General features: G+C 42.5%; 1 protein-coding gene across 3 annotated transcripts in view; it reads left to right on the top strand.

Annotated features, from left to right (window-relative positions):
• TEAD1 (TEA domain transcription factor 1) overlaps nucleotides 1-26,510 on the top strand; it is a 273,397-nt gene that overhangs the window by 88,824 nt on the left and 158,063 nt on the right. For all 3 annotated transcript variants that reach the window (XM_025356169.1, XM_025356170.1, XM_025356168.1), the window contains one exon: nucleotides 2,879-3,134. In XM_025356169.1, coding sequence (XP_025211954.1) covers nucleotides 2,978-3,134 — 157 coding nt within the window. In that variant the 5' untranslated portion in view covers nucleotides 2,879-2,977. The remainder of the gene's footprint in view (nucleotides 1-2,878; nucleotides 3,135-26,510) is intronic.

The following is a 26,510-nucleotide window of genomic DNA, read 5'->3' as shown; positions in this document are numbered from 1 at the left end:
CTTTGGAACTTCCCCACAGTGGATCTACATCCTTCCCATGTGACAGACAGCTCTTCAGAGATTGTTTAGTGTCTTAGGACACTAAGTGTGCAGTTATGAATCAGAAGAATCTTCCCATCTTTGGGCTGTGGGCTGAGGCTAAAAATGATAGAATTTAATAGGAATAAATATAAACTCCTGCTTTTAGCTCTGACACCAGTTGCACAAAAGTCAGGATTCAGGGGCAACCTCTGAGGGGCATGAGCTTAGAAGTTTAATGGAAAGTAAGTCCACCTCTGAGTGCCATTTATTGGGGGCCATAAAATGCATTCATGTGGTGGGCGGAGGGATGATGGTTTCTAGTCTGGAAGACAATTAGGATCCTGGGGGCTGCTCCTGTCATACCTAAATGGGTGTCTTAGGAGAGATTTGCTCCCCCGAAGGATGGGGTATACTCTCAAGGAATGGATGTGTAGATGTTAACCAGGAGATGGGGTTTCGCCTGATAAATGGAAGAATTTCAACTTGTCAGTATGAAGTGGGGTAGTACTGAGAAGGTAATGCGTTCCCTGCTGTTGGTGGTGTTCAAGGGTAGACTGTGACCAGTTGAGTAGATTTTGAGGGGACTTCAAGCACTGAATGGGCGTAGTTGGTGTGTTTTGGTCTGGAGACTCTGGGGCTTACAGTTATATGAGAATGTTCTTTTTAGGCAATTGAAGGTCCCTCAGTCCCTTCACCTATCCTCTGGGTCCCATTCCCTGCCATCCTGACTGAGCACTGGGCATACCTATTATTTATCTTAAAGTGCGGCTCCTTGGAGTAAATTCATACTGTTGTGAACTGCCCAGAGCTCAAGGACTGGCCTGTGGTTTTGTATGTGTGTGTTGTTTTGGTCTGTTTTTGTCTTTTTGTTTGTTTGTTTTTTGGCGGGTAGGGTGGAGAGGAAGAAGGTGGGCTAGCCACTGCTCAAAGAATTCCTTCTTATTCTCATAATTTATTTAATAAACTACTTTGGAGCTAGAACAGACTCTAGAGTATAGTTCAGTTTGAATTTTATAAGACTCTTGGATCCTAACAAAAATGGTAATAGTTTGAATTCAAAAGGCCCACACTGCAGGCATCGTCAGGTTCATCCGGAGGTCAGTCACAAAATGCTTTCTTGTGGCATAATTTATACCTTCACATTTGGCAATTTTGAAAGTCCTGTGTAAATGTACATATATTGGTAAGAGGTAGTAAATATTTTGCTGCAAGTTCTTTGAATGATGGCTCAGTAGCAGCATTTAAAGGCAGACAACCAGAGGGTTTTGTGTGTGTGTGTGTGTGTGTGTGTGTGTGTGTGTGTGTGTTTAATCCAGGTGCTGCCAGGTCTACAAAGCTGGAAGGGAAGAAGCCAAAAGTGCCCACTAGTTATAGTTATACCATTAATTGTATAATATTCATGTGCCTCAGAGTTTCTGCACCTAGCATCTGTTGATATACACAGGTCGGGGAGGACAGGGGCACAGGATACAGTTGGGAGAGAGCGGGGAAGAAGACAGGTTGCTTGCTGTCAGGGAACGGCCCTGGAACAGGGAGCAGTCCCTGGTGCCAGGTGGGACCACCAGCACCTGCTTCCCTCCTGGGTGTCCGTATGTAATACTGCCTGGACTTGATGGGGCGAGAAGGGGGGGAACTGTGGCCACATGAAGCCCTCCCTACTCAGGCCCTCGGCCTCCTCTTTTCGATCAAGCCTTTCTCCCCCAATTTTGGAAGGCCTTTCAATGAATGATCCTGTGCCTTTTCAACAAAGGAATATTGATATGTTAGTGTGCCAGATAGTAGGGAGTACTGGATTAGATCATTTTCACATTGGTGTTATGCCAGTTTGACATTTGTTTGGAAAGCTTACCCCTTTATGACCATAGGTTATATGCATACTTTGAGGGGAATAGATCTTTGGGAGGTTTCCTTTTTGGTACTATAATCTTCAGTGCTACAGAAAAAGAAATGAAATACTCCCCCACAGTTTTCATGTGATCAGGAATTCAGCATAGGCTATGACAGGGAGTGCTCCATGTCAATAGAGAATATTTCCATAGATGTGCTAGGCACTTGTGATAGATGTTGCAGGGAAGTCAGGACTGGGGACAGCTTGGTCCCTGCTTCAAGGTTACAGTCTAGGAGCTGAGAGAGGCAAAGTGGCCTGATTCTACAAGGTAAAAGCCTCAGAGATAAATGACATAGGTCCAGATCAGTCGGCGTTGCTGTCTCGGTAGAATGAGTATGTGTGATACCAAAATAATCTTCCTCTTTCCCTCCTTGATCCTGCCACCATCTTGTATCTTGATGATCTCATATTGGGATAGTGAAACTAACAGTTTCCAAGTTATAATGCCAGTTGCCATGGTGAAGTGGACATTTTAAAAACTTTATTTTCTTATAAATAACTTGTTCTGCTTTGGAGATTTGATGATCATTTAGCATAGTGCCCCTGGTAGATAGTGGGCACTCAGTAAATGGTTTTTGTATGAATCACTGCAAACTTGGAACTCCGAGTGAGTACTATTCTTCCATATAAATTTCCTCTTGACTGTGAAGATTATCCAGCTTCTGCCCACTGTTGCATTTCCGTGTGGGTGCTTAACATGATACTTAGATAATAAAGCCACTTGGATCTCAAAATTCCGTATTCTCCACTAGGAGTTCTCCACGCAAAGCTGGTGACTGAACCAAAATCTCAGAAATCACCACTAAAGAACTTAACCATATAACACAAAACTACCTGTACCCCCAAAACGACTGAAATAATAAAATGAAATAAAAAAAGCTGGTGACTGAAGAACTTGCACTAGAGCTAGCAAGAGCATTATGTTTGTGGTTACCACATCCTTACACTGTTTTTTGTTTTCTCTTCTAGGTTTATTTTCTTGAAAAGGCTCCAGGCTTCGGCTTGGAAAATCCCACCGCCAAAATTGAGCCCAGCAGCTGGAGCGGCAGCGAGAGCCCTGCCGAAAACATGGAAAGGATGAGTGACTCTGCAGATAAGCCAATTGACAATGATGCAGAAGGGGTCTGGAGCCCTGACATTGAGCAAAGCTTTCAGGAGGCCCTGGCTATCTATCCGCCATGTGGGAGGAGAAAAATCATCTTATCAGACGAAGGCAAAATGTATGGTAAGTGGCCTGAAACACTCCTTTGAAATACTACAACCTGCTGTTGTGGTAGGGGATAGATTGTAGCTGGTCTTCCAACAAGAGCCATTCATTGTATGGGGTTGAATGATATTTGTAGAATTTTAGTGGGTCATCCAAAAGGACTAACCCTCAACGAAAAAGGAGAGTCAATAAAGGACCTTTGGGAAATCACCCCCTGGGCTTTTCTTCTTCTTCTACATGTGTAGCAGCATTACATCAGAAGCTCTAGGGGTCCAGGCAGGAGCATAAATAGTTGCAGTGGCATGTACAGACACCAGATGGTGGGGAGGAGGTCTTTGGAACGCAGACCAGATCGCAAGGAAGCACTGCCGCTTACCTCTAGATAACTGATGCCACTAGGAATGGGGGCCTGGTGCTGCCGAATCCTTTGATTGCCCCCCAGCCTCCTTGAAGAAGAGCCAGCCCTCTAGATGCTTATATGAAGTCTACTCTTTTTAAAAAGCCAGCATTTTTTTTAAAGCAACTCTGTACAGGCCAGAGAAAGCATGTGCATGGGCTTGATCAGCCTCTGAACCACCAATTTGCTGCTTTGCTGCCAGTTTACAGTTGAATGATCAGGCAAGGCATTAGCACCCCTGTCACTCTCACCATCTCCCCTGCTTTGGGGGTTGCCTTGAAGGGCATTCTGAAGGAAACACCAAGAGTGCTCAGGAGAGAGAGACCTGTTGACTAGTTGACTCGGGATGCTAAGGGCAGCAGTAAGGATCCACCTGCCGGTCTGGGTCTTGCCTGCTGGGTTTGGGCACCCCCTAACTTCCTTCCATAAATGCTTCCAGCTGCAGACCTGTACTTTTTGGCTGCTTACCTTTTGGGAAGCAGATGGCGGGTGTGGCTGCTTGAACATTCTGATCGTCTAATTGAGCACGTTGAGTTGACAGAGTTCTCACTGTAGCTGAGTCTAAAAAGATGCAAACACAAATAACCTAAACTCAAAGAGAACTGGCTCAGTAGTCTACCTGAAGTTGTTAACTTATCATGGGAGTGATTATTTCTAAACAATTTGAAGTCTTTTTCATAATAGGGTGTTGTACCTTTAATACTGTACTTCCTCTATCAGGAGCTGTAAGAGACTGTGGCTTCAACCAGCACACACTGCTAAGGAGAAAGCAGATGGCGGTGCAGCTGCCACCAGCTGTGCCCCCACCCCGCCCTCCTCCTCTCCAACTTGGATGATGTAATGGAAACAAGGAAAATTTTGCTTTCTGCAGCATTGGAGTCTCAGCCTGTCACACACAGGGGAGGAGGAGACCCAAGCCTTCAGCATTTGTTTTATGTTCCCATAGTATCCTTTGTAGCCAGGGAAGCCTCTTCGTAGCTAGTGAAATGCTACTATGGGAAGAGAGTTTCAGGGCCCTAGATTTTCTGTGTGTCTGGATCTTTCCTGGTCTCTTCTTCCTCAGCCTGGCTATTTGCTTTGTGGTCTTGTTTTCATACCTGAAAATGTAGGTCCTCCCTTTCTTAAAGGCAGAGAAAAGCATTTGAATCTTTGAAGCTTCTTTGAAGATGAATTATTATGGGTAGTAAAGGGTAACTTTGGGACCTTGTACAACTCTCATTTGCTTACCCAAAAATTGTTTCAATTTCAAACAAAGGCATAGTATTAGAAATCCCAGTTGGGCATAACTACTGTACTTCATTTCCCACAGGAAATACTGGGAAAGGTCCTGTCCTTTCAGGAATAAGGTTTTAGGGCTGAGAACCCCACAACTCCGGTTTTGTTTTCTTCTCCATTGAGATTTTACTTTATAGACAACAGCCCTGGTGGATTTAACCAATTTGCCTATAATTCAATTACAAAAATATTTTTATGTGAAAATAATTGTATAAGAGCTCTTGTTGGTAATTGGGTCTCAGAGGCAGCAGGCTAGGAAGAACAAAGAGAAGCTTTGGATGTGAGTAGTTGTATCAACAGTGAACTTGAACATTTTACCCTTGGTCTTGGTCTCAGTTTTCTCCTGTGTAAAATAAGATGGTAAAGTAGTTGATGATATCCGTGGGTCCTTTGGACTCTTGCATTTTGTGATGCCATGGTTTTGTTTCTTGTCACTGAGCAAGAGGGTCAGTTTTGACCCATATGGTGCTGCTTGGGAGCCTAGCCTGTCTTGAGTACCCAGCATAACTTAAATTCTGAGTGCTTCCTGAGTGTGCATAGTTTTGATGTATGGATTCTTTTCACCTTAACTCAGCAGCACATTTAGTGACTGTGTTGGTGGCTAACCTGATTTAAAATGGGACATTCCTTTTGAGCAAGCAGCATTAGGAATTTTAACTCATTTGGAAAGAACAGACTTACTGGTTGTGGATTTTTCAGCAAGTGGAGTATACAGCCTGGGGGAGTGTGTATCCTAATTGGGGCTCAGAAGATGCATTGGCTGCACTGTGCTGCAGCCACCCCCAGCTCCAGGCAGCTTCCTTGGGGAGGAAACATCCGCCCTGAACTCTGTCTCTCTGGTCGACATGAGGAGCTTTGCTTCTACTGCTACCTTGGAAGGGAACCATGGTGGTTAATGGGGCTATTGGTGGTGGAGACTGAACCCCTTAAGAAGAACTGCTTGGGAGCTGCCTCTGACCTGCCTGTGACTTGGAGGATGAGAGAAAGTTGACTTGGGAGCTTTCACGGTGAGGCCCCAGCCACTCGAGAATTGAATCATATGAGTAGTGTGGGGCCAGAGTACTGTCCTGGACTTTTGGCCTGTTCCCCATCTTACCATACATGAATTGGGACAAAAACCAGACCAGGAGTCAGGGTTTCTTAAGGCCTTAAAGAGCGTACTTTTTCTCTTAGGATTTTGAAAATGAAAGCATTTAAAGCATTTTTGAATTCCGTGCAGTAAAATAAAAATGATTTAGTCTTTTAGTGAAATACCAAGTGTTTTTTACTTGAAAGGGTTATTCCAATATTTCAGAGCATTTGTAGAGTGTTTTGTGATGTCACTAATCCTGAGCCATTGGAGAAGCAAGGTCAAGTGATTTATTTTGGTAATGAAATTTCCTTCGTGGTTGGCAGTAGGGCAAATGCAGTCTTATAAAGGAGATAAAAGGAAAACTCTCTTTATGATGAGGTTTTGGCCACTGGAAGAGATGGCTTCATTTGCTTTCTGCTAACTTAGTCTTTGGGGAGCTGAAACTTTATGTGTTTGGTCTCCATGTGGATAGGTGGCTTCTGCTGTGGGCACCCTTATGTGTAGGCAGTCGTTTTTATGGATTACTAGAAGGGGTATGAGACGTCCTTAGACCTGGTTCCTAAGGGTGTGTGTGCTCATTCTCTTGGGCTCTCTCTTTCTCTGTGCTTGTCTTTTTCATTTTTTGTTTTTACATAGCTGTGTGTGTCTCTTTTCCTGGTAGATCATGGGAGAGGAGATTGCAAGAGGACAAGATGAGATGGAAGTTCTTTATCAGTAAACTTATCCAAAATTGGATTTCAGGGGAGCAGGCCGTAGTTTAAAACAAAACAAAATAAATAGCAAACCACAGGAACACCTGAATATGTTTCTTTTGCACTGAAAACCCCAGTCAGATATACCCCATAATCAAATAGGGCAGGGACAGGAACTAACCTTCACTTGTTGCTTGCTGTAGAGGCAGAGAAGTATAGCACTTAACAGTCTGGACTCTATAAATAATATGAATCCTGGCCCTGCACTTCTAGATATCAGGCTTTGATCGAGCTACCTTACTTCTCTGTCTCAATTTCCTCAACTGAAAAAGAGGATTACATAGATCTTACTGTGTAGGATTGTTAGAAGAATTAAATGAACTAATTGTTACCTGGAACACCACCACCCCCTGCAGTGTTTGAACTGTATCTAGCATATAGTGAGAGGTATGTAAGTGCTTGTGAACTGAAAACAAAGAAGTGCTGTCTCCCAAGCACTGTGCTAAAGGCTTCACATACAATTCTGTCTAATGCTCTTAACAATGCTTTGAAGCTGGTATTATCCTCACTGTATAGACAGGAAGCTGAGTCTGAGAGGGGTAAAGTGGCTTGCACATGGCTGATGTAAATGGTGTAGCTAGCAGGTTTCAAATTCAGGGCTGTCTGACTCTACATCTTGGACTCTTTCTACTGAGCATTTGTTCCTTCCTTGGTAGAGACAGTTATACGTAAATCCAGTCAATCAGTATTGAGCACCAGGGCAGATGTATTCCAGCCCTGTGCTAGGGGTTGTCAGTGATACTGTGGTGAACCAGACAGACATGGTCCCTTCCCTCATGGAGCTATCTCAAGTTCATTTGCAGGAAACTGACCTGAGGTCAGGACTGTGTGCTAAAGCTTTCTGAGAAGTCTGAGAGCCCTTTGAAGATGGTCACCTTCCACTTAGCCTTTTGAAGCCTATTCTTGGCTACCAAGGTCCAGGGCACCTGGCCTGATGCTGGCAGGAAGAAATCATCTCAAATAACATAACGGAGAGGATCCCAGATCACAAGGCTGGCCTCGGTAGTGGCCAGGAGGATGTCTGGAAGGTTCTAGTGCCCTAGGATCCTACAGGCAGTCTGAGCAGAGCTGTTGCTTCCAGACATCTTCCTGGCCACTATTGACTTTCTCCTTTTGCAAGCAGATGTCTTCAGGATCCTTGCTTAGGTCAGCTTCAAGGAAGGACCCTTTCTTACTGGGATACCAGGACTACTGGTCAGCCCCAGAGACCTAAATTGTGAGGACCAGCGAAGATGAGGGAGAGGGTGTCTCTAGTCAGTCCTCCCCCGCTGCTGACCTATGCCCTGCCCACCAGGGTAGCATAGGACTTAGGATTTCTTCTTTCTTTACCTCATAGGAGCAGAAGTCAGAAGAGGAAAGGGGGCTTTTTAAATGAGTTAGTGGCAGAACTGACAAGGGGATGTCAGAATGAGAGTGCGTGCAAGCAAGTGAGAGTATGTCTTGATTAGTACAGCAAAGAGACTGAAATCTGTGGTCACTACACTCCTCTGGATGCAGAGGACTGGTCAAAAAATTGCAGAATGATCCTTTTACAAGATACTATGTTCTCACAACAGCTATTTGAGGATCAGGGAGGTAGGCTTTGTCAGTGGAGACCCCAGAGCCCTGGTGTGGAAATGGCCAGACTCCCAGCTCTGGAGGGTCTCCAGGCCTTGGCAAAGTGTTCTTCTCGGTGATCCATCGAATATCATGTGGCATCTTTGATTTCCTCTTTCGGACCTCTGATTCAGGGTGTTATTTCAAGTTAATTGGTTACAAGTATGAAACAAACAGCTATGTGGTAGAACAGGCTAGAAGCTCCCAAAGCCGGGACCCCACCGATCACAGGATGTATTTCAAGGCCTGGAATATAGAAGGTATCATAATGTTTGCTGAATAAATACTTATGGGAGATGAATTATGGTTCAAACAGAGAATGTAGGTGATTAAGCCTGTAAGCCCTGAGGGCCTCTCCTGTGGGAGGAACTGGCTAGAAAGAAAGAAAGAGGGAAAAAAAGAGGAAGATGTTTATTTAATGATCTTAGATTGAGAAAGAAGAACCCCTGTTTTTTGTGTTGGCAAATGTTAGTTGAAGAGATAGAAAGGATTTCTGCGCAAAATATGGACAATAGCAGAGCAAGGGTTAATTCTGGAATACTTAGAACAGATAGAGTAATGGGGAATTTTTGAAATAGTTTGGTTCCTGTGAGAATAGCAGGGCCAGCGTCATCAGCATTTTGATTGGGAAGCTTAATGTGTGGGGGGTATGCAAAGGTGTATGCACAAGGTGTGAGCTCTTGTGCAATCCGGGTACAAAATAGCTAATTAAAGATGGCTCACGAATTGGTCATATGGGAGGTAGAAAGAAAAGAATGTGAAAGTATTACCAAGTTATGCTTTCCAACAGCTTTGCTGTGGCAGTGATGAGCCCTGGGATTCAGGAAGATGTGGATTTATAAATCATTTTTTGAGGGCCTGCAGTGTGCTTTGAGTGTGGTGGGGACAACAGACAGAAAATAACTTAAAAAGCTGACTTGTGTGAGCAGTTAACGTACCAGGCACTTTCCCATTGTTATAGGATGTGCTATCTTGATTATTCCTCAAAAACAACCCAATAATATAGGTACTGTAATTATGCCCATTTTGCTGCTGAGGAAAGTGAGGTCCAGCAAGGTCAAGTTATTTGCTTGAAGTCACATAGTAAATAAGCTGTGGAGCTGACGTTGACAACTAAGCCAGTCAATACATATGACTCTAGTATTGATATGGAAGGAAGTATATTCTGTACTAGAGATATGCCCGGTGGAGCAGCACAAAGTGTGATTATTTATGATGGGGGAATGCACTTGTATATGTTTGAGAATGAAAGAGAGCATGAGACAGACTTAGCTAACTTTGAACTTTGGGAAAAAAATCACGAAGCGGTTTTTAAACTTATTTTGGATTATAGATCCCTTGGAGAATCTGTAGAAAGCTATGGATCCTTTCCCCCAGAAAAATCACGTATTTGTATGTAGTTTCAGGACTGTTGCATATAACTTCAGGCAAATTCTGAAGACTTGCCCTTGTTGGGAAAAGGAGATGGGAAGGGCATTCTGGCTGAAGGAACATGCGATAAAGGCATGGAGGCCTGAAAGGGCACAGCCCTCATGTGCTTAGAAATGAAAATATCTCCTGGGAGAGGAGTACAGGAGCCAGCGTTGTGTCGTTGTGGGTCCGAGTGCCACGCCAAGGTGCCTGGCACTCATCCTGGGGGCAGATGGAAGCCATTACATTTTTTTCAGGAGAGATGACATGTCTCAGCCTGTGTTTGACAAAACGAGGTCTGAAGGCGTGAAGACAAGTTAGATGGCTATTACAGTAGTCCGATAGGAGAGCATGAGGCCTGCACTGGAATGCAGGCAGTGCTGATGGGAGGAAGGAGTTTCAGAGATAAAACCAGCAGAACTGGCTGATGGGATGCGATTTGTGAAAAAGAAGGAGGAGTTTGTTTTCAGGTTCCACTTCTGGGTCATGGGGAGGATGGTAGTACTGTTAAGTGAGATGGGGAGTGGAGGCAGGAGAAGCAGGTTTGTAGAGAGGAGAGGAATGAGGAGTTAAGTTTTGTCATATGCTTGATGTACTGGGTGACCATTCAGATGGAGATGATCTGTAAGGAGTTGGAAATTCCTGCTTAGAGCTCGGTCAGATTGAAGTTGCAGGGTTAGTTTGGAGTCTCATCATCAGAGAAGTGAGTGATAATGGCCTGTGATGCCCAGGCTCACAATTTATCAAGGGCAAAACTGGCATGGATTTTAAATGGAATGTCTGTAGCACTGGGAGAGTAAAGTGATTGCCTTTTTCAGAAAAGAGAAGACAGATTAGTGGTTCCCAAGCCTCACTATCAACAGAAACACTCAAAGAGCTTAAAAGACAAAACAACTACTGACTAAGAATATCTGGGAGTATGGCCTGGGAAACTGTATTTCTAAATGCTCCCTGGGTCATTTGGGTGATCAGCCAGGTTTGAGAGCTGCTGGGTTAGCTGCAGTCTGGGTCCAAGAAGACAGGCCCACATTTTTAGAGTTGATAAAAGAAACAAGTGAGCAGAGAATGAGGCTAACATTTGAAGCAGTCCTTATGAGGTTTTGGTGCAGGAAATGAATGAGGCTAGTTTCGTTTTTTCAGTTTATGTTACCTTTCTACAGAGAGGGAACATTACCATGACCCGGTCTTCAGAGAGTTTGACCATGCACGGAAGGAGACATGATATCCTGAAGGACAGAACAAATTAAGAGAAGACTTATTCTAGGACAGGGGAGACGCTTGGCCATTTGGTTAGTTGGGGAGAAGAATTTATGAGTTGAGGATGTTTTTGATAGAGCAAAACCCAGAAGGGACTTTAAAGGGAAAGGAGCCTCTTTTCCTCTGATGCAGAATGGAAGAGGATGGTGGGAGGGCCGAGAGGGGGCCTCATTGCTTTTCTCAGATGAAGGTTATTGTGGGCTTTTGAAAAGTAGAGCAAATGTAGTATAGATGTTATCATTGACAGACAGGGATGAGTAAAAGAACTACTCAGGAGTGAAAGGCCCAAGAGAAGTTGGAGAGTATTACTTTCTTTTTTTATTTAAAATTTTTATTGAGTAAATGACGAGTTGATGGGTGCTGACGAGTTGATGGGTGCAGCACACCAACATGGCACAAGAATACATATGTAACAAACTTGCACGTTATGCACGTGTACCCTAGAACTTAAAGTATAATAATAAATAAATTTAAAAAAAAATAAAATTTTTATTGAGATATTGTAGATTCACATGAAATTATGAGAAATAATACACGAAGGAATCCTTTATGCATGTTGCCCATTTCCCCTCAATATGGTTACATTTTGCAAAACTGGAGTGTAATGTCACAACAAGTGGTATATTGGCATCGATACAACCCAGTGATATGACTCAGATTTTCCCAGTTTTACTTGAACTTGTTTGTATGTGTGTACTAAGTTGTATACACTACTTGTTGTGTGTTAGTCTTGTGCAAGCTCATGTCTCCATCACCACAGTCAGAATACAGAACAGCTCCAACACCACAGGACCCAGGTTGCCCTTCTCCCTAACTGCTGGCAACCACTGATCTGTCCTGTTTCTAAAATTTTGTTATTTCAAGCATGTTATGTAAATGGAATTAGACTACATGAACCTCTTGGGATTGACTTTTTTTCAACTCAGCTTAATTCCCTGGAGATTCATCCAGGTTGTGTGTATCAAGTTTGTTCCTTTTTATCATTGAGTAGTATTCTCTGGTGTGTATGTACCACAGTTTATTTAACCATTCTGCTGTTCAAGGGCATCTGGGCTGATTCCAGTGTTTGGGCGTTTCAAATCCACTATGAACATACACGTATAGGTCTTTGTCTGAAACTAAGTTTTCACTTACCTGGGATAAATGCCCACGAGTGTAATTTGCCTCCTCATATGGTATTTGTACATTTAGTATTTTTTTTTCTTTTAAACTACCCAAGTGTTTTCCAGAGTAGCTGTACCACTTTACATTCTCACCTGCAATCTAATTTCTCTGCATCCTCACCAGCATTTGGTGTCATCACCATTGTTTATTTTCATTGTGATAGGTGTGTATTGATACCTCATGTGGTTTTAATTTGCATTTTCTTAAAGACTAACGATGTTGAACATCTTTTCATATGCTTATTTGCCATCCGTATATCCTCTTCAGTGAGATGTCTGTTCATGTGTTTTGTTCATTTTCTAATTGGAGGGTTTATGTTTTTACTGTTGTGTTTTTGGAATTCTTTTTTCTAAATACAACTCCCTTTTTTGGATATGGGGTTTGCAAAGATTTTCTCCTTATCCTGTAGCGTAGCTTTTCATCTTGTTCACATGGGCTAAGCAAAAGAACTTTTAGCATAGCAAAACTTTTAACAGTGAAAGTTTTAATTTTGATGAGGTCTTATTTATTAGTTTTTCCTTTTGTGAGTCGTGCTTTTGATGTTGAGTCTGAGAACTCATTGCCTAGCCCTAGGTCCTGAACATTTTCTCCTGTGTCTTGTTCTAGGAGTTTTATAGTTGTGTGTTTTAAATGTAGGTCTATGATGCATATTACTTGTGAGGGAACAATTGGCATGATTATGTAATTTTTTTCTTTACAAGATTATTGGGTTTATTCATATTTTGACAGTTGTTATGGCTTGGTCGTAGGAGTCTAAGTTGGGAAAGGGGCAAGGTGAAGCTGGAGGGGCTGGTCGGCCATGGGGCATGCTGTTCAGAGGCCCTGCTGCATGTAGGAGAGGAGGCAGGACAGGAGGCTCTGGTCATGCGTGGGAGAGGCAGCACTGAGATTAGAGATGGAGAGATTTCAGGGGATGAGTTTCAAGGTGTGGTCACAAATATGGTCAACTGATGTGAATGTGGGCGATGGGCATGTGAGATGAGGAAACAAGGCACTGTGAGGCTCATCTACAGTGAGTTGATTAATCACTTAGATGCTGGACTTCACAGTGGTAAAGCGTGAATTTTTAAAGAAGGTACCAAAGTAAACCAGATGCTGAGGGATTTCTTTGAGGAGTACATGGCCCCATGGATATGAATGGAAAGATGTTGATAGAGTATAAGTGGTATCTATCTAGTAAAAAGCAGAGAGCAGAATAGTGGGACAGGAGGAACATCAAGATCAGAAGAAAATGTCAACATTTCTACCATCTTCCTCCCAAATTCTTTGGTTGGTCCAAAACTATACCTATTTGTGATGTATAGTTATCGTTATATGGGCCAGCCGTACAAGCTCTTTGAGCCTTGTTGCCATCACCAATAGAATGGGGCCAGTAAGTCAGCATGTTTCTTTCTACCTCTCAACAGTGTTGAGAGAAAATGTAATTATGTATGAAGAAGTTCTTTGAATTCTTAAAATTAATGGTTTAATTAATTTAAACAGAAAACCAAATATTGCATGTTCTCACTTGTAAGAGGGAGCTAAGTAAGGAGAATACATGAACACAGACACATAGAGGAGAGCAGTAGACATGGGGCCTGATGGAGGGTGGGAGGAGGGAGAGGATTGGGAAAAATAACGAATGGGTACCAGGCTTAATACCTGGGCAACAAAATAATTGTGCAGCAAACTTCCATAACACGATTTTACCCATATAACAAACCTGCACATGTACCCCAAACTTAAAAGTCAAAAAAAAAAGAAGTTACATCATATTTTTTAAAAAATTAATGCTTTTAGAAGTTAAGCCTGTTCAGGACTTGTTGGAAAAGTAGGAAAGAACATGTTGGAACCATCAAGGCAGAGTTAAGCATCCCTAGCTCAGTTAGAGGGCTGTTTGGTTAAGGGAGAAATTGAGCTGAGCCCTCCTTTCTTAGGGTTTCTGCCGAAGGACGGGGATGGGGGAGCTCCAGGGCAGACTTTCAGAGATCAGAGCCACAAATGATGGAAGGGACCAAAGAGAGCCTGTCGCTAGGCAGAGGTTCATCAGGCCTCCCTCATAGTGGCCCTCTGCAGCATCAGAGGGAAGTAGAGAGTGGGTGGACATTTGTGTTCTTAGCAGCACAGGCCTGGATTCAACGCTGTTTCTCTGTTCTCCTCCCCACCAGACCCCCATCTCTAGAGCTTCAGTTCCTCACTCATCTGCTGCTGTGACCTTCCATTTTACGTGAAAATGTGTTTCTGATTTATTATTGTTGTTATCTATTTTATCCCATTCCAGCGATAGTATGTGTTTAAAGTGGTCTTTTTAAAATAAATGATCATTATTGGTGGTGGTGTTCTGTTGGTCTCTCAGTAAAGGTGCTGTTTTAGAGACTGTTCAACATGATAAATTTAAATATAGAAGTGTGTTCTTGGGGAGGATCCTAGAAAAAAATCTGGAGGAATTTACAGTCTACTAATAGTGGTTGCCACAGGGAGATGGGATTATAGGAGACTCGGTTTCTATTATGTTTCTGTATTAATGGGATTTTTTCAATCACAAACATATGTTACTTTTGGAACTAGAAGAAAAAAGATAATTGTGTCAAGTTTATTTTTTCCTCTGGTTCTGAGTAAAGGATATTCATTAAAGAAAAATGTGGAAAATAGCAAGAGTTAGAAAGCAAACCATATTGTCTGGGTCCACTGTGGTGTGGTGTTTACTGGGTGTTCACTCAGGGGAGTCACAGTGGGGTCACAGTGGGCAGGGAGGAGTGCAGGGGTGTTTAGAGAGCATCTCTCCCTTCCACCTGTGGGTGACTGAGGTGTTGAGCTCAGGGGACAGGTGGTCAGAGACGGAGGAGGGGAACAGGACATTTTTACTATAGGTTTTAGGACATTGGTCCAGGACTTCAACAGGTGTCCTGGCCACTTGGGTGTGTCAGTCAGCTGGCCCAGCTCAGAGACGCATAATTCCAACATTCATGTATTATGGTAAGATGGTGATGGGAGAGAGAGGGGAAGACGTCCACATCCATTCTTCGAATGTGTATAGGCTCACACCACAAATAGAATGAACAGGATCCACATCTCTGCTGAGTGTTTTTCGTTCAGCTTGTACGTGAGAGTAGATGTGGTTTATTCCTAGAGGCTTGGGGGCTTCTCTCTGCCAGTAATGTTTTTGATGGCCATGTTATCCTTTGTAATAGATTCCTGGCAAGTAATCTTGTATTTGTACTGCCATTGGACAGAGGTGGGTAGATTTTAGAGAACAAAAACACTCTGGGTACTTTACAGTGTGCTACAGATTCTCATTTGATTATAATTGTTAATTATATTTCATCACGAATGTGTTTGATTGGCTTGATATTGACCTGCTATGCATACCCTGCAGATTATTCTGCCCACCTACCTTCCCTTTCCTCACATGTTTCAGTTCCAGCTAAATAATAAAATCAAATTTGTTTTTCAAAGCCCATTTGGATATTATTATTATTATTTTTGAGATGGAGTTTTGCTCTTGTTGCTCAGGCTGGAGTGCAATGGCACCATCTCACTGCAATCTCCGCCTCCTGGGTTCAAGTGATTCTTCTGCCTCAGCGCCCCCAGTAGCTGGGATTACAGGCATGCACCACCATGCTCGGCTAATTTTGTATTTTAGTAGAGATGGGGTTTCACCATGTTGGCCAGGCTGGTGTCGAACTCCCGACCTCAGGTGATCCTCCTGCCTTGGCAAAGTACTGGGATTACAGGCATGAACCACCACACCCAGCCTTATTTTTTTTTTTTTTTCAAGTTTGTTATTGTATCAATATACTCTCCTCTCCCTTTTAGCCTTTTAGAACACAGTCTTAAAGGTGTGATAGTGAAACCTGCTGCCTAGGACACTTAATTTATTTAAAACAATTTTTTTCTTTATTGCATTGTAGTCCCCACCCCCTGCTCCTTCCCCCCGGCCCCCAGGCAGTGAAACTGGTAATTAACTGAAAATTTCCATAGGGCTTTGTTCCTTTTGCAAAAGCCAGAGGAACTTTTAGGCTACCCAAAAGAGAATGCTTTGGGGGAAATATAATTTATCACCCCAAAGCGTTACAGCTTCTGGGGTAATATTTAGCATGTTAATAAGCTGAGTTTTTTCGGCTATTTACAAAGTTCCCAATTGCTCACTCTATGCCTACCCTCTTCCCTGGATCTGCCTCTGTGCTCTGTGACTTGCCTGATATTTTGTTGAGATGGGCTTTGGCAACTGTCTCTTAGATGAATGGTTCTATTACAAACACAGTAGCTTCCATGACAGCTTAGAAGAGATTGTTGTTTATGACTGCTTTTATTGAGAGAGGTTTGGTGCACGTTAATGTCCTGATAAAGACATTTGTACCTATAAAGTAGCCACAGCCTTAAACATATTTGATTGTCAATAAAATATTGGGGATGATGACATGCCAGATGTGAGGTATCGGATTGCATGTTTATTCAACTGTTATTGCAATCTCTGTACTAAGATGTGCCGTTGTATTTTCTGTCTCACAGCAACACACAAAATGCAATGGTGATATGATCCTGATTATGAAAGATGCTATTTAGGTTACTTGGATGGTAAACCATGTGTATTAGGAAGCATTCTCTCAGTCCCCATATGTCCTTAGACAGCAACCACAAACAGTTGTTAGGTGAAGGGAATTGTCAAGTGGGTTGAACACATGCGTTGTGATAGGGACCTTTTGAAATGTATGAATCTTAGTAAGGCCTGGACTGACCAGAGCAGGTGATGTGACAGGGACTCAATAATAATGAATATTTATCCTTGCAATGAATTTTTGCGATAATGAATATTTATGCTTGCAATGTGCTAGGTACTGTTCGGAACACTTAGCATTAACCCATTTAAACCTTCTAACAAGTCTTATGAGTAGCTACTATTATTCTCACATTACAGATGAGGAAACCAAGGCCTAGAGAGGTTTAGTAAGTTGCCCAGGGTCAGATTCTCATTTGATTGTAATCGTTAATTATATTTAATCATGAAAGTAGTGGTTAAGAGCTCAGGCTCTAAGGTTCATATCCTGACTCCAGTCCTGGATGTTCTCCCTGCTGCCTAGCTAGGGTGGAAGAGAGTTTTGGTTCCAGGTAGACCGTAGAAAAGAAAAAATGGACTTTCCTAGTGTCTGGGATACCGTTCATCCTGTTTTTTGCTTGGTAAACTCCTACTGGTTGTTAAAAAAGCACTCCATCCTCTCTGAAGCCTTCCTTAATCTCCACAGACAGAACTGATTTTTCCCTCTCTTATGTTTCCGTAGCACATGACTTTTAACTGTCCGTTAAAGGCCTCATCAGACTCTTTTTTTAAAACTGTGGTAAGCACTGTCAGGGTCTCTTTCTGTGGGTCTGTACCCACTGAGCACTCTTCAAGAGCCAGTGCTGCTCAGCCTCCAGTGTGGTCGCTGGCACACAGTAGGCCCTCAAAAAAATGTTTGAATTAGTGAAAGTTGTTGGTAATAAAATTCCATGTTGTGCCTCTCAAAAGTTTTCTTTCCTACATTCTTGGCATTTTTATGACATTTACAACATTCTAATGAAGCAACAAGGGCAAGAATTTTGATTTCATAAATAAGAAACTGAAGCACAGAGACCAGGATGTTTTCTGTTAGATTGTTTTATCTTGAGAAACCACCTGGTGAAACAAAACTTAGGAGAATTAACTCATTTACAAGACCCCACTTCCCTATTTACACTTTTCCATTGTAACCATTTTGATCTTACACCTGAGATGCTGTGAACTAGAGTAATTTATTCACAGTAGTAAAGCATAATCCTAGAAAGTTAGTCCTTGACCATTTCTTTTCCCTGGTATATACTGGACGTAATATGTTTGTAAGCTTATTTGAGATGTTTCTAAGTGGTAGGGGTGTGTGTGTGTGTAAATGCTACTTTTTTCAGATTGACTGTGGGTTTAGTTTTAGTTGTCTGAAAATCACTTCCACCACTGATTATTCCAAGATGACATTGTTGATCTTGAATGATACAGTTACTGGGAGCAATGAACTAAGTAAGCTCTCACTGTAGAGTTCAGCAGGGTGTTGAGTTAGGGTGAGTTTCCAGGATACAAAATCTGGTTAGCTCATTGGCTGATTTATAAGGGGCTTATTAGCCTATGGGAGTAAGTTCTTCATTGGTGGTAAAGGGCCCGGGGTTGGGAGTAAGGGTTGTTGGGGTTTAAATCCTGACTTTGCCATTTCACTGGCTGTGTAACCATGACTAATATTCCTAAACCTCTATGTCCTCATCTGGTCAAGGGGACCAATATTGGCACTGTATCTCACAACTTCAGTGTGAAGATTAAATTAGGTAATACATTAAAAATACTTAGAATACCCAGTTCATTCTTTGAGAACAGTGTTACCGTGACAGCAAAATCAGACAAAGATATCATGAGAAAATAACTAATATCTCTTATGAATATAGATGTAAAACTCCTCCACAAAATATGAACCCATTCAGTAACATATAAAAAGAGGTTAATAGTGACCAAGTGGGATTTATCCCAGGAATGCAAGGTCGGTTTGACATCCGAAAATCAATGTAATACACCATATCAATAGAATGAAGGAAAAAACCACATTTTTATCTCAACAGATACAGTAAAAAGATTTCACAAAATCCTTCATGATGTAAACAATAAGCAAACTAGAATTAGAAGACGACCTCTCACCTGCTAAAGGGCATCTATGAAAAATAGAAGCAAATATATGTAATAGTAAAAGACTGAATGCTTTCCTTCTAAGATCAGGAGCGTGACAAGGATGTCTGCTTTTACTCCTTCCATTCAATATTATTCTGGAGTAAGAGCAATTGGACAAGGAAATGAAATAAAAATTACTCAGATTGTGAAGGAAGAAGTCAGACTATCTCTATTCAATCTTATATATACTTTAAAAAGTAAAACACAACACTATTAAAGTTCATAAACAATTGTAGTAAGGTTTCTGGATACAAGATAAATACATAAAAATATAAAACTCAATTGTAAATTATTTCTTTTTTTAAAAATTTTTAAATTTTTTAATTTTTTTTGAGACGGAGTTTCGCTCTTGTCACCTAGGCTGGACTGCAGTGGTGCAATCTTGGCTCACTACAATCTCCGCCTCCCAGGTTCAAGCGATTCTTCTGGCTCAGCCTCTCGAGTAGCTGGGATTACAGGCACCTGCCACCATGCCTGGCTAATTTTTGTATTTTTAGTAGAGACGTGGTTTCACCACATTGGCCAGACTGGTCTCGAACTCCTGACCTCAGGTAATCTGCCTGCCTCAGCCTCCCAAAGTGTGATTACAGGTGTGGGATTACAGGTGGGGATTATAGGTGTGAGCCACTGCACCCGGCCACTCAATTGTATTTTCATACTTAACAACAAACAACCTGAAAATGAAATAAAGCAATTTTATTCATCATAGTATGAAAAAGAACAACATACACAGGAATAAATGTACAAAAGAGCTATACATTTACCTCCAAAACTACAAAATATTGTTTAAATAAATAACTAAATAAATTGAAAGACATTCTATGTTCATGGGTTGGAAGACAACATTGCTAAGACAGCAGTACCTACAAATTGATCTACAGATTCAGTGAAATCCTTATCAGAATCCCATGACTTCTTTGACAAATTGATTCTAAAATTCATATGGAAATTCAGGACCCAGAATAGCCAAAACAGTCTTGAAAAAGAAGAAAAAAAGTTGAAGGACTCACACTTTGTGATTTCAAAACTTACTACAGAGCTACAGTCTGAATCAAGACCGTGGGGTATTGGGATAAATTAGACGTATACATCAATGGAGTAGAATCACAAGTCCAGAAATAAACCCTTACGTTTATTGTCAGTTGATTTTCAACAGATGTACCAAGACAATTCAATAGGAAATAATAGACTTTGCAACAAATGATGCTGAGACATGCGAAGAGTGAAGTCAGATCCCTTCCTCACATATCATATATCATAATGAACTAGAAAATGATCATAGATGTAAAAGCTATGATTATGAAACTCTAAAAGGAAATATAGGAATGAGTCTTTCTGATTTTGGATTAGGCAAAGCCTTAGATGTGACAACAAAAGTATAAGTAGTAAAGTAAAAATAGAGAAATTGGTACTTCATGAAAATTAAAAAACTTTTCTGCTTCAAAGGATATCATCAAGGAAGTGAAAAGGCAACCCAGAGAACAGGAGAAAATTTTTTCAAATCGTAAATCTAGTAAGCAACTGGTATCTAGAATATATAAAGGACTTTTGCCATTAATAAAAAGATAACTATCCAATTAAAGAATGGACAGAGGATCTGACTAGACCTTTCCTTAAAGAAGACGTACATTGTAAAACGCGTCAAAGATGCTCAAAACCATTAGCTAGCAGGGAAATGCAAATTAAAACTACACTGCTATATCCTTTATATCTCTTAGGATGGCTATCATTAAAAAAACCCAAAAAACCCAAAAAAAACAGACAATAACAAGTGTTAGGGAGAATGTAGAGAAATGGGAACCCCCATAGGTCACTGGTGGGGATTATAAAGATGGCATAGCCACTCTGGAAACAGTCTGGTAGTTCTTTAAGAGGCTCAGCATAGAGTTATTATATGACCCAAAGGAAATGAAAACAGATGTCCATACAAAGACTTGTACATTAGGTTAGGTGTGTTGGCTCCCAGCACTTTGAGAGGTGTAGGTGGGCAGATCATGTGGATCTAGGAGTTTGAATCCAGCCTGGGCAACATGGTGAATCCCCATCTCTACAAAAAAAAAAAAAAAGCCGAACGTGGTGGTGCACACCTGTACTCCCAGCTACTCAGGTGGCTGAGGTGGGAGGATCACCTGAGCCCCAGCGGTGGAGGTTGCAGTAAGCAGTGATCTCCCCACTGCACTTCAGCCTGTCTCTAAAAACAAACAAGCTTGTACATGGTATTTATAGCAGCATTATTTCTAATAATCAGAAAGTGTAAACAACCCAAATGTTTATCAGCTGATGACTGCATAAATAAAATGTGGTAATACCTGTACAATGGAATATTATTTGGCAATAAAAAGGAATGAAGTCTTAATACATACCACAATATGGATGACACTTGAAAACATTGTGCTAAATGAAAGAAGATTGATGAAAGACCACATATTGTATGATTTCATTTATACATGGAATCATATGAAATGCCCGGTATAGGTCAATCTACAGAAACAGGAAGCAGATTAGTGGTTACCCCAGACTGGAGGATCTGAGAGAAAATAGGGAGTAACTGCTAATGGGTATGGAGTTCTTTCTGGGGTGATTAAGATGTTCTAAAACTAGTTATGGTAATGCTCACACAACTCTGTGAATGTACTAAAACCTATTGAATTGTACACTTAAAATGGGTGAGCTGTATGAAATATGAATGACATCAAAATAAAGCTAGTATCTGTATATGCTTAGCATCATGCCTGGCCTTGATAAATTGGGTGGCAAATGTTAGCTACCATTGTAATAATAACTCTCTGACTTCATGTGCAGAGCACTTTCATAGTAGCAAAGATGGAAAGAGAGGAAGATGCTGAGAGAGTAGATGAACATACCAGTTAACTCAGATACCAGGTGAGGGAGAAGGTGAATCTGTGGCAGCAGCATGGTAGGAGCTGAGTGCTGCTTTTGGAGAAGATGAATGAAGTTATGTGGTGCAAGAGCCTGATACCCCAAAAGTGTCTAGTAAACCTGAATCTAGTTACCCTTAAAATGTGGTTGAACTTGGGTCTCAGGATCCAGATGTCACTAAACAGTATCTTCTTCACAAAAGAGTAATCACCGTCAGGGTGATAAAAGCCAGAGTTTTTGTGTCTAGAAGTCGCTAAACCAGGTAGGGGTGTGTGTGTGTGTGCGCGCGCGCGTGCGTGTATGTGTGTCTGTGCACGTGTGTGTGTGTGTTTTCTTTTTAAATCACTGTATGACAAAGGCCAGAGTTTTAGTTTTTGTGCCTCTTTATTTATTTTTTTTAAAGGCACTGTCTGGGGAACTTTCTTCCCACAGTCAGCCCATGGCTGACCAGCTTTGCTTTTTGCAGGGTGCCTTTGGGCCTGAGTGTTTGAGCCTCCCTACAGGAGATGGCTAGAGCCCAGCCCTCGTGCTCTGGAAGTTAGTGCTGGTAAAAGCTTTGCAGCTGGCGCTGTCGATGCCCTGTGCTATTTAACAGTGATTCCTCCTTTAGAACTTGGAAGACATGTGCCAGTAGGGAGGAAGGTTCTCTGCTAAGATGCATTTATTTGTGAACACCTCTCACAGGTTTTTTTCAAGGATATACCTGTGGAGGGAATTTCCCATTTCAGTTTTGGGGAAAACCTAGTGAGCTACTTCTCAGATGTTTAGGTCACACACTGACACTCAAGGTAGAAAGGCTACTGAGTGGTGGAGCTGTGATTCCAAAAACCTTCCATGTCTGACTGCTAAGACAGTTCACAGTCTTAACCACTAGGCTGAATTGTCCCTTAGAGATGGACAAAGTGGAAGAGAGAGAAGGCCGAAGGCAGAGACGTGAAAATACAGTGTTTTCAGGAGTAGTAAGGAGGCTGGTAAGCATGTGGGATGTCTAGAAGGGTGGGTGGAGTGTGGAGTGGCTTGTAAGCTGAGAGGTTTTGGGAGTGAAGTGCCAGGCAAGGACGTTCAAACAGTAAGATTAGAGGCTCTCAACTTTTCTGTGTATGTAGCATATACACAGGAAGGGGGATGGGAGCCCTTGCTTTTAGGATATTCAACAAGTATTTAAGGAGAATTATTCTGGAGGCTCTGTCTCCCATAAGAAAACTTACACTGCAGCACTCCTGGTAGGCAATGAAGAGGGCTTGAACTAGGTCAGAGGCTATGAGAGTGACAAGGAGGGGATGGATGGGAAGGACATTTTATATCAGTATATTAGAGATTAGGTATTTAGGTGTATTAGAGATGAGAGGGCTCTGCAGGGTTTTCTGATGAGGGAAAAGATGAAAGTTTTTCATCTGCATGGATGGCAGTGCCATTTATAGACACAGGTGTACAGCAGGGGAGACAAGTTGTAAGGACCAGAGCTGGGGTAATGAGTTTGAGTTGTATGGAGTTTGCAGTGCTTTGGGGCACTTCATGGAGAAGTGGCCAGCAGGCACTGGGCAATTCAGCATTCTGGATTTGAGGAACAGTTTGGAAAACAACATCACAGGTTTTGGAGTTGAGACCCTGGAAGTGGATAAGCTTGTCTAGGAGACAGAGGGAAAGGACAGAAAGGAAGAAAGGCTAGGAGAGAATCCATTGGAAGCATTAAGAGTCGTTGTCTTGAGTAAGCATCTTCCATGTCATATGAAACCTTGCAAATGCAGAAGCAGGGGAGTCTGAATTCACGTATGTTTACTAAGTGTGCTGAAGTGTTTGTCTCCTGGTGGTGTGTTGATGGAAGCAAATGACTTTCTTGCACGTTCCAGGGGTGCTAAATGTCTTGGCATATTCCTTTCTGTGGCTCCCTAGGGTGAGTTAATGGATCAGTCCAGGATCCTAGTTCCTCCTTCCTTTTCCTTGAGTCAAAGCTGGCCTGGGCTCCAGGTGTGATCTCTTTCTTCCCAGAATCCCTGGGAGTGTTGCTGAGCTCCATTTGGAGTTTCGGTTGCAAGGCTTTAGCCATTTATCCACCCGTGTTAGCTGTAGCTCCTGTCGCTGAGAAGTGCGCTGAGAAGTGCAGGGTGAGGGGAGCCTGGAGAATCAGCTTCCTTTTGAGATCTGCTCCAGCTTGCTCTCTTGGGGTCAGCATGAGTGTGGAGAAGACTGGAGAAAACCCAGAGACGGTAGGCATGACCTGCCAGATGCAGCAAGCCCTGCCCTCTCTCTGTGTCAGATCAAAGACTGACTCTTTAGTCATTTGACACTCTAATGTGAGGATGTTTCTGAGCCAGGCCCCAGGCTCCTGGTGGCCTGTGCCTGGGAGCCGTGGGGAACGTGTGGGCCTGCATGTGCTCTGGGTAAGTGGGGGTAGGAGAGGAGAACAAGTACTTTCCCAGCTGCTCTCTTAGACACAGAGCTGGTGGGATCTGGAGAGATCAGCCCAGCCTCCTCAGTTTTCAGATTGGAAGCTGCTGCCCAGAGATGCCCTTTTCCCGGTTCCAGTTCTGAGGGCGAGTTGGCCCAGCTTGGTTGCAGCTGCTCCTGCGTGGCTCTTGCCTCCTGTGCCACAGGTCCTGGGTTCCAGGGCACAGAGTTTGTTCCCAGTTTGGCTGGTGCCTAGAATGACCATATCATTTAATGTTCAGACTAAGACACTTTGGAGAATAAGTGGGGGCAATGTTAACAATGACACCAGGAATACAGAAATAAACCTTAGACAAACCAGGATATATAATCTTCCTTCCTGTGCCTTCACTTTTGGTTCAATTCTTATTCCTATCCCAGGTAATATTCCCTCATCCCCTACCCTCCTGGTCCTATGGCCCACATGACTTTAGGTTGTGGGAACTTACAGATCTTGGTCTTTGGAGATTTGGTCTGTGGATCTTGGTATCTAGAGGTTAGAAACCTCAGGGATCTCCCATGTTGGAGGGTCCAGGAGATGGGAAACCTGGGAATAACATGGTGAACATATCTCTGACGATCCATGACTATTCAGAACCTAGATCCAGGAACTTTGGTTTTCAGTGGCTAGGGTGGGTATGTCGTAATTTACTAACTTAGTTTTTTTTTTTTTTTTTTTCCAACATACATTTGTCTCTTGCATGTAGCATAAGATGGCATGCTGGTAACATACAAATCATGAGAGAAGCATCCTAGTCTGCAAGCCTGTAGCCCCAGACAGAGCTTAGCAACTCAGCCATGCAGTCTTCTGCCTTGGAGGTGGAAGGGAGCCAAGGCCCTGGGCTCCTGACAGGTGTGTGATGGAGCAGGGCATAGTTACTTGTCTCCCAGGTGTCCACAGTCACAGCACAGGGTGAGAGGGGACATAAGCAGCTGGGCTTCGCTGAGACCAAGCCAAATGAAGATTTAGGCAGAGAAGGTATTCTTTTTTGAGAGTAGAGGAGGTGGAGATGAATGCTGTGCCTGGTCACTTTCTCGGACTGCACTGGCTTATTTTTCTATCTAAAGCCGGCAGAACCCAGACCACCATGGATCCTCAATGACAAAGAAGAGAGGAAATGCTTCTTCACTGGGTCTTCTGGCTGTGTCCTTGGACCTCTACCTCTCCCAGCTGACCAGAGTGGTCTGGATTTGCCCATTCTCTCACTGGAGTTAGGAGTAGGATTGCCAGACCTGGCAAATAGAAGTACGGGAGGCCCAGTTAAATTGGAATGGCAGATAAACAAAAAATAATTTTTTAGTATGAGTATATCCCATGTCGTGGTTGTATTTTATATAGCAACGCTACTTAGTAAGGACTGGCCTGATTTTGCTTACCTCTGGGGCATGGTTTCACAGTGCCTCTTTAATTCAGTAGATGCTTATTGAGTGCCAAGGATATGTCAGATGCTACTCTAGGCACTGGAGATATTGCAGTGAGCAACAACAGACAAGAGTTCATGAACTCGTGGAGCTTACATTCTAGTGGGGGCGATAGACAATAAGGAAGATATGTAAGTAAGTTAGGTGGTGGAAGTGATAAGGAGGAAAATAAAGCAGGGAAGGAAGATAGGGAGGGTTCAAACCTGCAGAAGATGAGGGATTGAGGAGATAAGCCAGACAGACATTTGCAGAAGAGTATTCTAGGTAGAGAGCACCATAGGCATTAAAGCCTGATCGTGCCTGATGTGTTTGAGGACTGGTGGGCCTCCGTGGCTTGAGTGGAGTCAGCAGGGAAGAGGAGCCAGCATGGAGGTCACAGCTCGGATCTTGCAGAGCCTTACATAGCCCTCTGTAAGGATGTGGGCTTTCACTCTGAGCAGGAGTGTGATCTGATTAGGTTTTGAAAGGATCACTGGCTGCTGGGTAGTGAAAGACTGAAAGCAAGCGTGGGCCCAGGTCTCTCACCCTATCCTCAGGGGTGGGCCATGGGATTTGAGACCTGCTTGCCATTTGGAATAAAAGGGCATGCCACCTGGACACAGGATCACCTTGCAGGATCTTTGATTTCTTTTTGCCTTTTTCTTCCTCATTTAAGAGACACATTCCTACCAAGAAAGGGATGGATATGTTGCAGTTATCTACCCCTTTTTTTGCTAACCATTGTGTGATGCTCCTGGTTTAAGGTACAGTTCCCTAATGCTTCCTATTAAGCTTTGGAGAAAGAGTAGTGATGTGGTGGGTATCACATACCTGGAGCTTTAAAGCCTTCTGCAGAAGAAGCTAATTCAGTAAAATACATCATTTTTTGGTTGGTGTTGAAGGAAGTTGTTTTTCTTTGGACAGATTAAATTTAAATTATTTATGAGAGCTAAAGAGCTTGAAAGCATTTCCTTATTTTCTAATCTTTGAAAAGTAGAGAGGAGTGAGCTGGCTATATAATATAGAACTTTCTCGGCTTTACTTTACCAAAGCAGTCTGATTT

The sequence above is a fragment of the Theropithecus gelada genome, chromosome 14 (genome assembly GCF_003255815.1).
Source record: "Theropithecus gelada isolate Dixy chromosome 14, Tgel_1.0, whole genome shotgun sequence".
Lineage (NCBI taxonomy): Eukaryota > Metazoa > Chordata > Mammalia > Primates > Cercopithecidae > Theropithecus > Theropithecus gelada.
The sequence above is the reverse complement of the archived record's forward strand: the minus strand, read 5'-3'. Positions and strand labels throughout refer to the sequence as shown.